Below are 16,363 nucleotides of genomic sequence, written 5' to 3' on the forward strand. Positions count from 1 at the left end.
GGAAAAACAAAGAAATGTTAACATTAGCTTATCAGAATGAACTCTAGAATAATTCTTGAGGAGGAGGCTTTTTCCCTTGCGTGCTGTTGCTTTTTCCAGCATAATGATGCTATTAGTTTCCAGCTAGCATTCATAAATCCTGCATGTGGCTTAATATCAGTAAGATGAGTTCTAAGGGATGTGAAGTTTGAGATGCATGCAGGAAAGCAAGATGAAAGTACATCTGGTTAGACTGGTTAAAATATGGGCAGGACAGGAGGAACAGGATTTTATTTGTATACTTACGTACATAAATTCTATTTTAAGAAAAGAGAGAGGAAAAAACTGTACATCCATGCATCTAGAGCAGTGCAGCAAGTGTGGGAACAGAGAAACTTGTGTGAGAAGTGAGACAGGGTCATGAGGATTGGTGTCCATACAGAAGCAGTGGTCAAAAAATCCAAACTGATTAAGTTTTCTTGTTTTTTTTTGTTCTTGCCTTATTTCCAAAATGCTGGATTTTAAAGTTGGCAACAGAAAGACAATTCAAATGAAAGTTCATTTGTGTGCAAAGGAACTGTTCTTGCCTTCTAGCTCTCTTCCCTTTCTGACATGCTCTATGTGATGCTGCATCAGCTGTGCTCTTATAATTGTCTGTGTCCCTTGGCAAAGGAGACTCAAAGCAACCTAGCTGGAATGAGCTATTTAAATTTTAAGTCATGTTCATATTTGTGTGCTTTATGTTAAACAAACGTTCATGGACAGTTACTACTGACTTGATGACAAATGAGGGTTTTTCCAGCCTGCTCCTCTCCTACTCAATACATGTGTTTTTATCATTAAATTTTTGTCTGTAGTTGATCAGCAAAGAGACACAAATGTTTTTCTGCTTCAATGCCTTTAAACCATGCTATTTACAGTCTGGTTTTTGTGTTCCCATCACCACCTGAAACATGGATAGTATCTTCCTCTGGCTGCAAATTCAAGGAATGTGGGCCAGTGCAGCATAATACTGTATTTTGTAGCACTTTATGATGGGAATTTTTTAAGTAGTGCTGTACATCATCTAGTTCTGACCTTCACCATTCCCGTACCTTAACTTTACATTGTTAGTTTTTTTGTTTTTTTTTTTTCCTTTTCCTGTTACATTTAAGAAGTATTGTATAGGGAGGTTCATAATCAGTTTTTCTGTAAACAGAGAAGTTATTTATCTACTTCTCTCTTAAACTGTTTCTTAGAAATGTTTTGTGCTCTTGTAACAGCTGGTCATTGGAGACTCCTATACAACCTTTACTGACAAGTTTGAATGAAGTATCATAACTCTGAGTGCAGCAGTTCACATGGCACTGTAATTTTAACATGTATCTTTAATTTTTCAAGAAAATCAGAATTAATAAAAATCATGTTTTATAGCTCTGTAAGCTAAAATAAGTTATTAGACTGTAAGAGTTCACAATAGTTTCCACAGTTCATATAGAGAAGCCAGATTTTAAAATTACATGAAACCATATATGTTATTCTAATCTCAGCTTCTGTAGTATTTTTCTTTTATATATTAAAATACAGCGCAAAGCAATCTGTATTACAAATAATAGTTATTTTTCCATTTTTCATACATAATAAATAACACATCAGTTTTTGTGTATAGACAGTCCCTTAAGAGTCAGTGCTTGAAGATGTGACTTCCAGTACAAATACTGTGATACAACAGCTAGGTCTTCCCTTTTTTCTTGTATTCTTTTTCAGATTTTGCCCCTTCTCTCCCCTGTACATCATTTTTTTTTACATACATGGTTTGCTTCATTTTACCTGTTCCTGTCCCTCTTTCTTCATTTCTTGTAGCTGTAACTTTGCCTAACTCCTTTAAAACATCTAAAGAGAGTTTTTATGTAGTCCAGAAACATACAGTGAACATGATCAGTAGCCAATTAGTGATGTTGAAGACTCTGTAACAGGAGGTAGAAAAGCCTGTGCCTCACTCTGTTATGCTTCGAACCCATGGAGGAGCTGTAGCTGGTGTCTAATAGTCTGTCTTGTTTGGTTGCCCTTAGTGATAGCATCAAGAAAGAAAATCTTACTGAGCAAAACTCACTCTTGGGTTTGGAAGCTGAGTTTGCCCTGCTTATCTTTCTTGAGACTCACTATCTTGATTAGGAACTAGTAAATGACGCAAAAAAAAAAAAAAAAAGATATTTGATCTGTACATTTTTGTGATACTACAGGAACATTTATTAGAAGCTGAAGTAACTTCTGTTCTTCTATAAAGAAAGTAGATGAAGATACTTTTTTTGACTTTCACAATAATAATTAGCTGTTTGTTTTAAAATAGTAAAATATTCTTCCAGGCTTTATCAAATACCGGTTTTCTTCTGAATTGTTAAGTTACATTTGGTTGTGTGACGTATGACTTAGTTAATGTGGGTAGAAAGAAGAATAGCTTAGTTCTAGGAATGTGGGAGAGAAGGTTCCCGTATTCTGTAATGAAGCATTTGAAAGCCACGTGGAGTGATTTTCTTTTTCCTTGGCTGTTCTTTACGGCACTTTAGGAAAGAAGGTACCACAGTATTTCTTAAAAGAAAGGCAATAGTCTGAGCAACAGAAGGTAATTTTCATTAGGTTAGATCTGAGGTAAAGAAATGATCCTGCTTTGTTTTTCTATTGATTTGTTAAAGATATCGTAGAAGAGCAAGCATTGTGATCTGACACTTGTAGTTTACTAGTTTACAAGTGAGTAAACTACTCACTTCAGTTGGGGTAGTATATTACTGTGTAGGAAGGGTACAAGAAGGGAAGGAGAGCTCTCTGGTGTCCTCTTTGTGAACATACTGTCATAAACATCTTTCCAAATGCAGATTCTGCTCATCCTCCCCATTACTTTGGCAATATTTCATTAAATAAAATATAAAATATGTGAGAATCATCTGGTCCTAGCAGACTAGCAGTATACAAAGTCAGTTACTAGGTGCCTAGCAGATACCTGTTTGGTACAAAGCAAAGGAGTCTGTCAGTTAAATGTTCTTTCTAAGCCAGTGCTGTGCACGTTCTTAACTCTGTGTTTTTACTTTTCAAGTTAAGTTAGCTACTTGAACAGCTCTTACATAATCTTGCTAGATTCTTGGGATTTTAATATTTGCACAATAGGAACCATAAACGTATTATGTACATACTTGGGGTAATAGAGATTAGTTTACAGAAATTTACTTCTGAAGCAAATCAGAGAGAATTTGTTTATTCAATAAAACAATATTTTTATTACAGATTCTGGACCTACCACGATGAGCGTTTCTTATACATGTTAATGGAATATGTGCCAGGGGGAGAACTTTTTAGTTACCTGCGCAACATGGGGCGTTTCAACAACAGCACAGGACTGTTTTACTCTACAGAAATTATTTGTGCAATAGAATACCTGCACTCCAAAGAAATAGTTTACAGAGACTTAAAACCTGAAAATATATTACTAGACAAAGAAGGACATATCAAGCTTACTGATTTTGGATTTGCTAAAAAACTGGTGGATAGGTAAGTACGTTTTTATTATGGCTTAATACAGAAAACGTAATTATAGTTGGAAGAAAAAAAATTATTTCAGAGCTCCGATTTTCGTCTAATTCCCAGTGTGGTTCATACATGTCAAATCCTGTAATATAAAGGAGATGGGTTTTATTGAAATCAGTATGAGACCTTAGGTATAATTAGGAGCAGTATTACAGACAAGCTACTGTAGAAAAATGTTTTTATGTGAGTAGAGTTGCGCGTTTGGGTTTACAGCACTCCTTTTGTTTAAAAAAAAGAATTTGTTAAAGTAAAATGAGAAAAAAATGAGATGTATATATCGATATATTAAATGGGACATAATCTTCTATACAAGTTGAATTTCTATATATTTTGTAACTGCTCTGTCCTTGAGATTTCCTTTTAGAGAGATTTTGGAAATGCAGTAATAACATTTTACAACTGGATACTGTTTTTTCACTGACATGTTGCTAAAATGAAATTGCAATATCTAGATTGAAACAAATAAGGCCTGCTTCAACACCTCCACACACACACCAGAAAAATGCTGAGAGTATTTTAGAAATCGGTTTATGTCCATTTTATTGTATGTAAGCTTTTTGGTAATGCAGAGCTTTTCCTCTTTCATTTCTTTCTCCGTTCTCTCCATTTGAACTACTCTACCAGGATTGTTGTGTTATTAAAAGGAAGCAAGAAGTTCCCTTACATTGAAAATAAGGGAAAATAAACTAGTCTGTCATGTTAGAAAAGTGCCGTGACAAGGTATGGTGTTATGCCCCAGTACTCTCTCATGAGAGAGGCCAAATCCAATTGTTCTAGTTGAGATAAATGGGTGACTGTTTGAATCAAATAGATGCCCATCCTTTTTGCTTGCCTGTTTCACCTATTTGATGCTGCTTTTGCTACAGTTCAGCATGTGGGGGAAATTGACAGGCTCAAATTGAAATGAAGGTGGATCTGAGAGACCTATTCTTACTGGATCACTTATGAAGCAAAAATCAGGACAGATCAAATCATTGTACGGTGGTCATAAAAGTTGCATCCCTGTGTTACACGCTCACAGTACTGCATTGCCTCAGCATAGAAGAATGCCAGGCACTAATAAATATGCTGGTTCTGTTTACCATTGAAGTCTAACATTCTCTTTTAAATCCATGATGTTTTACTATCTGTACATTTGCTTGAATTCAGTTCCTACTGGGCAAGCAGATTGGTTTATAAATTTTAGCTTTCCTTCTTTTTTTTAATAGTTTTTAAATCAAAATGACTTTTTGCAGGAAGAGGGTGAGGCAGCTCTGATGTAAGAAAGTAGGAGGCTCTCTTTATAAGACATTTTCCTACTAATTTTTATGACTTCCTACTTCTACTAGATGTAGATGCTGCCACTTAGTGGTTATTCTTAATTTGGATTTCTGTGAATTTAAGGCACAGCAGGAGTAACCATTTATACAGGGTGATAGTTCACATGAAAGTATATTTTTCAATCTGGAAGATAAATCCATGTAAGAGTCAATTTGTTCAAACAAATTTCAGGACATCAAATCAATGGTAGTTATCACTACCATTTCTTTATTCTTTTGCATCCCGTCTTTGTGTGTGTGTCAGGTAGGGGTGCTAGTCATTTTGTGTTGAATTGAAACATAGAATGCTACAGTAGTTTTATATTTGTAGCTGCTTTACCTCTAAATGTACAACAGATAATATAAAATGCAGAATACAGAGTTGGAAGGAACAAGGACTTTATCAGTCAGAGCACTGATAACTCAAGTAACTCAAGAGTATAGTATAACTCAAATGACCTTTCAGAGGAAAGCACAAAAGTAAAGTTCATAGAATTTTACATTTTTCATGCACAGATTACTTAAAACTTACAAAACACTCAGTGCAAAGTTATGATTTTCACGTTTTTGTTTTTTTTCTCTTTTTTTTTGGGGGGGGGGGGGGGGGGGCGGGTGGGTAATGTTGTTCACTGTTAATTTTAGATTGCTTAAATTCCATCCCCACCTGCCCCCTCCAAAACAAACAAACAAAATAAAAAAAACTAATAACTTGAGACGTGATTAAGCTTAAAGATTTTTGGGACACTCGTTCACTCCTTCTTAAACTGGATGTGCCTCATGACAATTCTGCACAAAAGACTTGAATATAGAAAACAAAACAAGACACAGCAAGTCTTGTTTTTATGTAACTGCCTTGTGTGTCACTGTAGAAGCAAGAATGTCTTGCAGAACAAACTTTTGAGGGCTGGAAACAAAGGAATTTCCATTGAATATAATTATGAAGAAACCTCCAGAAGAGAACACCAAAAAGGACAGTGTTAATTATCTCTGGATTGTGTGTGAGAAGCTTGGCAGGGACTACAGAGGAGGAGGCTAAATGGCCTGCAACAGTAGGACACGGTAACCGTCCAGACTTTTAACTTTATCAGGTAATGCTATTAACAAGTCCAACAAATGTTATTTGATAGCTTATATTTGTGACCAGAATAGATTCTTGTTTCATTTCCTTGTTTTAAAATTACATGCTGAACCTTATCAATTATTACTTACCTGGATTTCAGCTCTTATGTTGAAAACCCAGAGCAGTGGAATTTTTGTAGCAGCTCAAGCAACTGCAAAGGAAACAGTCTATTTTTCTGCTTCATGATTTATCTGCAAAAGGATGATCTGCAAAAAGATGAATATGCGACAGTCATGAAATGCTGCTAATAAAAGTAATACTTAAGACAATTTGATCTTTTCTACAGAATTTACTTTATGCATTTTTCAAAATGCTAAGTAGCTTGTTTCTTGACCAACAAAAGAGGAAATAAAAGCTGTGATCAAACAGTACAGATACAGAGCTTGACAAAGAATGTGGTCTTCCTCCAAGTTTATGTGCATTTAGTAAACTTTTTTTTTGGTTAAATTTAAGGGAAGTAGGCGACCTGCTGGTGGTAATAACTTTGTTTTTCTGGTGCAGCTAAGGACTTCAGGTTATATTCTCTTTTCCTCAATTTGTAGTTTTCCTTTTTCTTTAATAAAAAGATCTTATGTACCCCTAACAGAAGCTCATTTTAGTTACATTGTCACCAGCTAGTTATATGGGTCCTAGGAGTCATAGTCAAGTATTAGGTAAGATTTCTGTATCTAAATGACCTTGATAAAAGGATGAAAATCACCACACAGTTCACTTTTGCTGAATTTATGCCTTCATACTAATTTTGGGGAAGGAAAGGATGACTGTTGTGGGGCATTGCCCTGCCAAGTGCCTGGCTTATTTACTAAAACAAATGTGCCTGCTTTACCTGCTGTATTTGTACAGCCTTGCTTCCCAAATACAAGAGTAAAGCTGGCAGCTGTTTTGTTTGCAGGGCAGGCTATGTCATCATGAATAACAGTTTATATCATGGATTGTAATACGATGTCTTAAATTGGGGGGAGGGAGTGTTTGTCACAGTTTTGTTTTAAAAGGTACCAAAGTTTTGCTGGTTTTCTTAATCATCTAGTCATGATCTAAGCAACTGCTAGATGGCAGTAGTGTGTAAAGCAGCACTGTACATAAGAATTTTCTTGAATATGCTCCATTTGAAAAATGAGTTTGTTTTCTAGCAATATAAATTATGCCACCCTTTCATGATAGAAATTGAAGATTCATTCATTACACCAGTGAGTGTAGTTTAAAGAGTTATGGAGCATTAGAATGCACAGTATGTCAGTAACAGAGACAGTATAGCTGGAGTAATTTTGCTTTTGCCATGTTAAAACCATGCCTAAATAAATTCAACTCCATGCATCATAAGTCTTTAAGTTTTGACTGACTATACAGATGCTCTTCCCTAAACTTTTGTACATGAATCAAGGCTGAGGAGAAAAAAAAAGCTCTGATTAAACCTTTTAAAAAAATAGTTCATAGTTTGATATGCCACAAATATGGATCTTGAATATGAACTTATGGTTGGGAAGTAGGTGGTTTAAGTTGAGCAGAACAGTAGAAGGAAAAACTAGAAGATGAAAGACGTGTATTACTTGTTAAAGGTGATTGCCATTCATGTTAATGCATTTGTTCAGGACCACGTTACCAGTTTGATGCCTTGGATATATTCGCATTGCACTCACAAATAAAACAATCAGTTTCTCTTTTTTCTCTGTAGCCTGTATTTAAAAATGTCAAGATCATGAAGCCAGGCAAATCCCCCACAGGTATTCTTACAAAGACAAGTTCACATTTCTGAAAAAAATAGTCTCAGAATATTCTATTTCAGTTTGTAATTTATTTTTTTTAAACATTAACTGCTTAGTTTCGATTTGTTTCATTAATTTGTAGGATATGAAATAAACATTTCAATTAAGTACCAATAAAACTTTTTTTTTATTATTCTGGTCTTTTAATAAGAAACCTATGAGTAAAAACAAGACATTAAACAATATCAAAAAAAAAAGGTAATATAACATTTCACACTTGCTTATCAACACTTTGTAAATCCTTTAAATAATTGAAAATATAAAACATTTACCTTATAATGGTTATTGTGAAAGTGATAACAGGTTATATCTCAATACTATTTGAAAAACATCTTACTTAATAAGAGACTGTAAAAGGAATCTTATTATTTACTGATTTAAGCTACTACTTTTTTATTCCCCCCTTCTCCCTTTACTTTTCTAAACAAAAATCTTTCCTGGTGGCCAATAATCTTGCAGCTTTCTGGGCCTGTCAGAAGTAGTCCCAGGGGTCTGTTGCTTCCAGGGTAAAAACTACTGTTGTTAATAATTTCAAAGCAATGTATAACCTAATGTATAGAGGTTACAGCACTCAGGAACCTTCAGCGCACTGATGTCTCCTGCAGCCAAGAAGTTCTTAATTTCCGTATTTCACCTTTATACCAGGAGAACTGGACAGCATCACAACAGTCTTCTCAGATCTTGTTAGAGATCATGTTTTGTTTATTTTTTTTTCCTCCCCCAGGACATGGACACTTTGTGGCACTCCTGAGTACCTTGCACCAGAAGTCATCCAAAGCAAAGGTCACGGAAGAGCTGTGGATTGGTGGGCCCTGGGAATTCTTATATTTGAGATGTTGTCAGGGTAAGTGGTAACGATTGCTATATGACAAGAATACTGTGTCGAAGCGTATGTGTACTGATTCTTTACTAGTTCTATTTGTGATACTCCGAAGAGCAAATTTCGGTGAAATTTATTATTAATGTTAGCAGTTTCATTTCTGTCTCTTATGAAAGGAATCAGGAAGCTGTGTTTAAAAACAAAACCAAAAACCAAACCACCAGATATCAGCATTACTACTGGGATAACTGGTGGGGAGAATGTTGTTTCTGGTGTTTTGAAATGTGTTTCATAGCAGTATTCACAGAAGATACAAAATAAAACTAAAGAGAGATTTTTCTGTCATTAATATACGTGACTGTTTTGGACTTGAAGTGCAGCTGAAAGCAAGGTTTTCACAGCTTCCAAAGAAACAGTATATTTTCAATTTGTTTTATAGTTTCTACAACTTCTTTTCAGTGTCAGGGTACTGATCCCTGTGTGCTTGGTGCCTTCTCACATGCTGGCTGTGTGCCAGTTTGTCATTATGACCTTTCATTCTGGAACACAAGTCCTACGAGGAGCGGCTGAGGGAACTGGGGTTATTTAGTCTGGAGAAGAGAAGGCTCAGGAAAGACCTTATCGCTCTCTACAACTACCTGAAAGGAAGGTGTGGGGAGCTGGGGGTCAAGCCTCTTCTCACACGTAACTAGTGATAAGACTAGAGAGAATGGCCTCAAGTTGCGCCAGGGGAGGTTTAGGTTAGAAATTAGGAGACATTTCTTCTCAGAAAGAGCAGTCAGGCATTGGAATGGGTTGCCCAGGGAAGCGGTGGAGTCACTGTCCCTGGGGATGTTCAGTGGGTGATATTGGTGGTAGGGTGATGGTTGGACCAGATGATCTTGGAGGTCTTTTCCAACCTTAGTGATTCTATTACTCTATGATCTCCAGCCGCATAGAGCGAAGTCGGAACAAAAACATCCCTCCATGGACTTGTTCTTCCTTTTCTATATGCAGTGGCGTCAGCTCAGGGTTGTGGTGTTTGGACAAGCAAGTACCTGATGGATGATTGCCTCAGAGCTCCGATCTACGGCGCAGGTTTGGTGTGAAGGAGCCCACCTAACACCATCAAAACTGTATCCCATGGCAGCACCGCTGCCTGATGCTTGCTTTCTTAAAGTCCTAAAGGTTTTGCACATATGTTTGCTTTTGAATCTCAAGGCAATTTCTGTGCAGAAAAAGCATAGAAAGGTACTAATAGTTTAATACTGACCCAGGCAGGGTTGTCTGACTGATCTAATAAGAAGTTGGTACTTTGTGTAGGCTCATCTGTGCAGAGGCCAGGCTTCTTTCTTCTTCCACAGCAACCTGTAAGGGTGGGAGTCTCTTGTTCCCTTCTCAGCAGGATGAAGGGAACATGAGATTCCCAGCAGCCTTTTTGCCACTAATCTTAGTACTAGACAGCAGGAAGATAAAAGCATCTGGGGCTGTAACATTAGCGCAGGAGTTAGTCTGCCACCTGAAGTCACCGATTTCGCTTCCTGCCACAGGATTTGGTGGGACCCCTGTATATCAGCTTTCTGTTCTGTCTGTGCAGTCCCAGTGTAAGTGCAAATTGGACATTTTTCCTTTACGTGCCTTACTGAGGTTGGTAGGATTCTCTCTACTACAGTAGTAATAGAAACATATTTTCCAAAGTTAACATACAGAATACAGTTGATACTCAAACAAGTTCTCATCTCTGGAGTCAATGAGACCTCAAAACTGCACGGCACTGAAGTATGATGGGCATATACTTAACCTAAAAAAAAAGGGGGGGGGGAGGGGCGTGGAGGGAGCAGCTGCAGTCATTTCAAAGTGTAGAATCCTCTGTCCTGACACAGTGTGATGAGATCTCAATTCCCCCAACTTTATGCAAACACTTTGGCTATTGAGATTCTTAACTGATAGAGGTAAATTATGCATTTCTAAAAGGCAACTGAGATCTTATGTTGGCTGATTGACAGAGCAGCTGTCTGCTGCAAGTGGTTTTGTAACGGCCTGCGTATCACTACAGTATTTCTGCTTTAATAAAGGTGTGTGTGTATATATGCTCTCCATAATGATGTATATATGCTTCATTGCTTCACTTTTTTAGTGTTTCGGTGGGGCCTCTGTCAAAATCTGGTTGTTCTTAAGATTTTGGGGTTTCATGGACTGGGGCTGTGGGAAACAGAGACTGTATTATCCATCTTTTCTTTAAGAGGGCAGGATATCATACAAGGGTTTTGCTTTTAGCATTTTAGAAGCTTTTCACAGCTATTGTCAGCAGCAATGTTTTAATGCACTTTTCCTTAACAACTCAAGATGTGGCTGGGTATTTACTATCAAGACTTTTAATGCAAAAACAGTCATAAGTGTTTCTTTGTGTTTTTTCTTCTGTTCGTTTGGGGTTTTTTAGTTGTTTTAGTATTTTTTAATCCCTTCAAACTAAGGAAAGATTTAAGAAATGGTGTCTTGGTTTCAGCTGGGATAGAGTTAATTTTCTTCCTAGTAGCTGGTACAGTACTGCATTTTGGATTTAGGATGACAATAATGCTGATAGCACACCGATGTAGTTGCAGAGCAGTGCTTACACAGAGCCAAGGACTTTTCAGCTTCGCATGCCGCCCTGCCAGTGAGGAGGCTGGGGTGCACCAGGAGCTTGGAGGGGACACAACTGGGACAGTTGACCCAGACTGGCCAGAGGGGTATCCCACACCATGTGGGGTCATGCTGGACAATAGAACTAGGGGGAGTTGGCTGGGGGTGGCAACTTCTCAGGGACTGCCTGGGCATCAGTCAGTGGGTGGCGAGCAATTGCAGTGTGCCTCACTTGTTTTGTGTATTCCTTTATCATAATTATTTTCCTTTCCAGTTCTGTCTTATTAAGCTCTTCTCAAGCTATGAGTTTGTTTTGTTTTGTTTATTTCCTCAATTCTCTCCCCCATTCCACTGGGCGGGGGCAGGAGGAGTGAACGTATGACTGTGTGGCATTTAGCTGCCTGCCAGGTTAAACCTCAACAACAGGAAAATTATTTGAAGGTGAATAAAACCTGACTTCAAGACTAAGTTACTGACTGCAAATAAATAACTTAAAACATTTGGTAGTTATTTCCTTAAGTTACTCTCTGAACCCCAAAAGCAATTGAAAAGAATAGGGAGATGTGTGTGTAAGGAAATAGTCTCTTTAAAAACAAACAAACAAAATAAAACCACACTTTCCTGTTCTGCAGTGTATTATTTCTCTAACTTAATCCCTAGAGACCCATGGAATTCAAGTTCTGCACATTCTAGATTTAGGGCAAGGTCCCATTTAGGTTTAAGATAGCAAATATGGGAAGGGGAAAGAACAGGGAAAACTGAGGGTGAGAAGAAATCTTTCCAAAACAGATTATAACATCAGTCCTTTATTGAGTTAATCTAAGCAAACTAAACAAACTGTCAATAGAAAGAGTTGAAAAATCTGTATATCTTGAGTGATCGTGTTCTGTTACAATCTGCCATAGATTAAAATATACTTGTTAACAAGCTAAATGTGTTGGATCCTGATTGTACTGTTATCAGAAACATAGCTAACTGAATTTTCTTATTTAATGAGGACTTTGTTTTGATTTCACTTCGGTAGTTATATATGTGATATGCTGGTCTATTGTTTATGGGTAGATAATGATTTGTGTCTACAGTTTCATAGTCTCAGACCTGTATGGTTTTCCCCTGAGGTTTTGCAGCATCTCTTCTTCAGTGCTAAAAGTATCTACTGACTTTGAGACCCATGTCAATGCCATTGTTATGCATCAGTTAGCAAAAGGAATGGTTTGCAGCTGTTGTCCCATATATAGAGAATTCTTAGCTTCTTTTCAGTTTGTGGAAAAAAGGCAGCTGTTTGTATTTGCCTTGTGGTGTGAAGACAGTCTGAAACTCAAGGGGTTTTTAGTTGATTTATAGGGTAGCTTTCAGCACAATATTTGCACTGTTTTGTCAGAAATCTGTGCAATGTGTTGCAGATTGATCATTTGCACGTATTATCAAAGTCAAGTTGGTTGGTTTATGAGTTTGAAAACCACCTAATCTTACTAAGCTAATCTTATTTTGCATACAGGTCAAATACACTTTAAGCAGTATTGACATTAAATTTTTGCATATTTAAGTGTGATTTGCTTTCTTTAAAGAATTCATTACATAGTAATTTAGGATTTTCAATGAGCAATTTTAACAGATATAAATATGTAAAAGCATACGTAAGTTCCTTATTCTTCTTGATTATACGTCTCAATAGTATATAAAATATTTGGAGATGGGAGGGAAAAAAATCTGCATTTCACATCAGTCTGCTTACTGAAACCGTCACCTTCATGCTACGTAGTTACAAGATCTCATTCTAATTGACTTATGCAATTAGATTTGCTAATATGCATACCAGATACAAAATTGGAAATTGAGTCAACTATTTTTCACTGCTTTGGAGAATGTGAAGGACATAGATTTCACATGATAGTCTCTGGTGTGCAAAAATTTTACCCATTTTAAAAATCTATCACGTTTTCCATGTTCTTTTCTGTCAAAGCAAGAATTTATAAACACACATTTTTCCTGAGACTCTTATATTATCCAGTTTCCTTCCAGCTGAGACTATTCAGTTTTTCTTAATGAAACTCAGCTTTCTGAACAATAAAAAATTTTATTCAGTCTTTTCTTAACCAGATAGTTTGGTAGTTATGATTTTCTGTGCTTTGAAGTATGACCTTCTGTCTGTGAGTATATAAAAGGAAATGCTAATCCACTTGACCATCAGCTAAACAAAGAAGCACTTGGTACTTCTGAAAACATTTACATGGTAGGAATAAAGTATAGTACTTGTTGAGGAATAAGCTACTTTGAGCAACATAAAATCAAGGAAAGAATATGCAATGAAGAAATGTGTTCACCCTTGTTTGTGCTACCAGTGATTCTAAAGCACTGTACTTGTGCATTTGCACACAGTTTAGTTGTCTTAGAAAGTATTTATAAAATGTTTTCACCTCTCCCTAACATTTTAAGTGTTGGACCATAGTAGTGTTTGGACCTAATTAATATAGATGATATTCAAAATCCCATTTTCTACTTTGTAAAAGTTTTGAGACAGAAGCGTACAAGGGATACTTTGGTCATGTTATGGAAGTCAAGGTGGGACTAAGATTAGTGAATGAATGGTTAGTTATTCCATTCCACTAAAATATTTTCTATGGTAACTTCTAAAATGATGATTCTGAAAACCTCTTGGCACTTGGTCTAAGCTGAGCATGTACTGATGTACACTCCGAGCCTCTTGCAGGAATCAGAAATTTATCTCAATTCTTACTGTAGGTGTGAGACAAGAAGCAGTGTATTTGTTACCTTGTAACTTTACAGAGAACTCTTTAGAAAATAAGAAGTGTAGAATTCTAATTGCATCTTGATGTGATGATCATTCTGGAGAGCTTATGAAATAAGTATTTTATCTGGCCCAACACAAAAAAGGTAGCTACACTTTGATAGACTTTCAGGTTCTGAACAGTTTGTCTCCTTTAAACCTTCTCTAACAAAACCTGTACTTGAATTAAAGAAGTACAATAAATAACTGCATTGGACAGTCCATTCACATGTGGGGTCTTTGACACTTTGGATGGAGGCTAGTTAATAAGGGTATGTCTGTGGTTACAGTACGAGATAAAAAATGGTGGTGCTGTTTTGGAAAGTATAGCCTTGGATTTTATAGGTTTTTATAGGTTTTATAGGTTTTATAGGATTTTATAGCAGACACGTTTTTTAATTAAACACTGAAAGTTTCTTTCTTTTTTTTTGAATGTATTAATGTAACAAATAGCTCTCTTGTAATTCTTCATTCTTAATTCTATTTTGAATGTGTACAAAAATGTTTTCTATTTTGCAATAGCAGCCTCAGTATGGTTTGATAATTTGTCAAGTTGGTATATGATTGAAGCCTTACAAAAAAACCTATGGGATCAATTATTTCTGAGGAGAATTACTATAACATCATAATGTTTGTAGGATTCTTGCAAATTCTTTTTCTAACCTCTAAAAATTTGTTGTATTAAAATAGGTTTCCTCCATTTTTTGATGACAATCCATTTGGTATATATCAGAAGATTCTTGCTGGCAAAATAGATTTCCCGAGGCATTTGGATTTATATGTAAAGTAAGTCTGCGACTCCCAACACTTTTATGTTTTGAATACTTCCTGAGCATTATTTCTGAAGGATTTTCATAGATCAGATACCAGATTCTGATTTTCTGGAACACCATGTTAGAAAATGTTTTACTTCAACTGCAAAAGCAAATGTGATCTAAAATTATGTCTGATAGATTTCAGGCTGGAGATAAAATTCAGGCTGGTTGTATCTGTCTCATACTTTTCTGTTTGAATATTAAATACTTTTCTACCTTGCATAAAGCTCTTTGATGCTAGGTTTATGTGTGGGAGGAAAAAATGAGGAGGTAATATAGCATGAATAAAAATTAAATGGGCAGGTGGAGGACACTAAACTATTCCTTTGTATGTATAAGTACCAGTTAAATCACTTCTGACACAACTATTTGAAGTTTTTGATACTTCTAAATTTCAATGTAAAACTGCACTTTCAATAGCAGGGCCCCAGTTTGATATGAAGTTTTAAAAATGAATAAAAAATAGACAAGCATAATATTTTTATGTTGCAGATAAAATGCTTTTTTCCCCTATTTAAAAATTCCCTAATTGAAGGTTCCATAATAGAAGTAATCGCTAGTAAATATTAGAGGCTCTGAAGTGCAGTGAAGCACTTCATGAAGTTTCTACTCAGAAGCAGAGATGACTTGAATGAGTGAAGGCTGGAAGTTATTCTTACATACCCAGCTTAATCTTTTTGAAGGGGCCCGTAGAGATGGCACTTGCTTAATGTTACCACTAGGTTGATAGATAAAATGTTGTATGGCGAATCTAATAAAATCTGCCCTATATCCTCTGAACTTTCAGGAATTCTCTTGCAAACCTAATAGTCTGGGGAAGATTATTTAAGCCTCCACTGAATCACCAGGTTCACTGAATCAAGCCTATCCACATCAGATTATGCTGATTAGCATCTGTCATCCGTGTCTGTTCTTAAAAGAGTTTTTCCTTACTATCTCTATCCTTTTTCCAATGAGGATAGTCTTGTCTGGTCTTCATAACCCAGTCTGACTTAGGAAAAAGACTGCATCTCCAGTCATATTGTGTGCATTAAAGTACAAGAGCATGACCAGAAGGTGAACATGATGCTTGCGAAAGCATTTAAAAGTAGAGATGTGTTAGTTTCTGCTTGGACTCAGCGTTCACAGACCAACACTTAGCTCTACTATCCAGAGGACACCTTGATGCTGTAAAGATTCCTAGTTATGATAGTAGGCATGTATATGCAGGCTTTGCTCTTCAGACTAGACACGACCATCAATGAATTGCAGGATACATTAATCAACGTAATTGTTGATATACCTCTTTGCTAGTTTTTCTTATCCAGATGTTCTTTCAACTTGTGCTTGGCAGTTCATTCCCATTATACTCCTGCCTTTAAGGGGTCTCGTGGGATTCTGGCTTGGACTTTCTTCTTTTAACACTTCAGTTTTGGGTGATCTCATCCATTGGCTTCACCTGCTTTCCTGCTGTGAGTTGTGAGCACAATTTGTCTCTCTTGTTCCAGCAACCGTTCTTCAACCATTTTTGTGATTTAGAAGTTCTTTTAAATCACAATATGAAGAACTGAATAGTCTTAACATCTTTGCATCATTAGCTTAAAGCACTTGCTAAGATTATTTTCTCCTAATAAGGCAGTCT

At 36.4% G+C, this 16,363-nt stretch overlaps 1 protein-coding gene across 2 annotated transcripts in view; it reads left to right on the top strand.

The window, feature by feature from the left end:
• Positions 1-16,363, top strand: part of PRKX (protein kinase cAMP-dependent X-linked catalytic subunit) — a 59,516-nt gene that overhangs the window by 30,197 nt on the left and 12,956 nt on the right. For both annotated transcript variants that reach the window (XM_035542201.2, XM_035542202.2), the window contains exons 3-5: positions 3,238-3,501; positions 8,443-8,562; positions 14,618-14,713. In XM_035542201.2, the coding sequence (XP_035398094.1) occupies positions 3,238-3,501; positions 8,443-8,562; positions 14,618-14,713 (480 nt within the window). The remainder of the gene's footprint in view (positions 1-3,237; positions 3,502-8,442; positions 8,563-14,617; positions 14,714-16,363) is intronic.

This window comes from Cygnus atratus, chromosome 1 (assembly GCF_013377495.2).
Source record: "Cygnus atratus isolate AKBS03 ecotype Queensland, Australia chromosome 1, CAtr_DNAZoo_HiC_assembly, whole genome shotgun sequence".
NCBI lineage: Eukaryota > Metazoa > Chordata > Aves > Anseriformes > Anatidae > Cygnus > Cygnus atratus.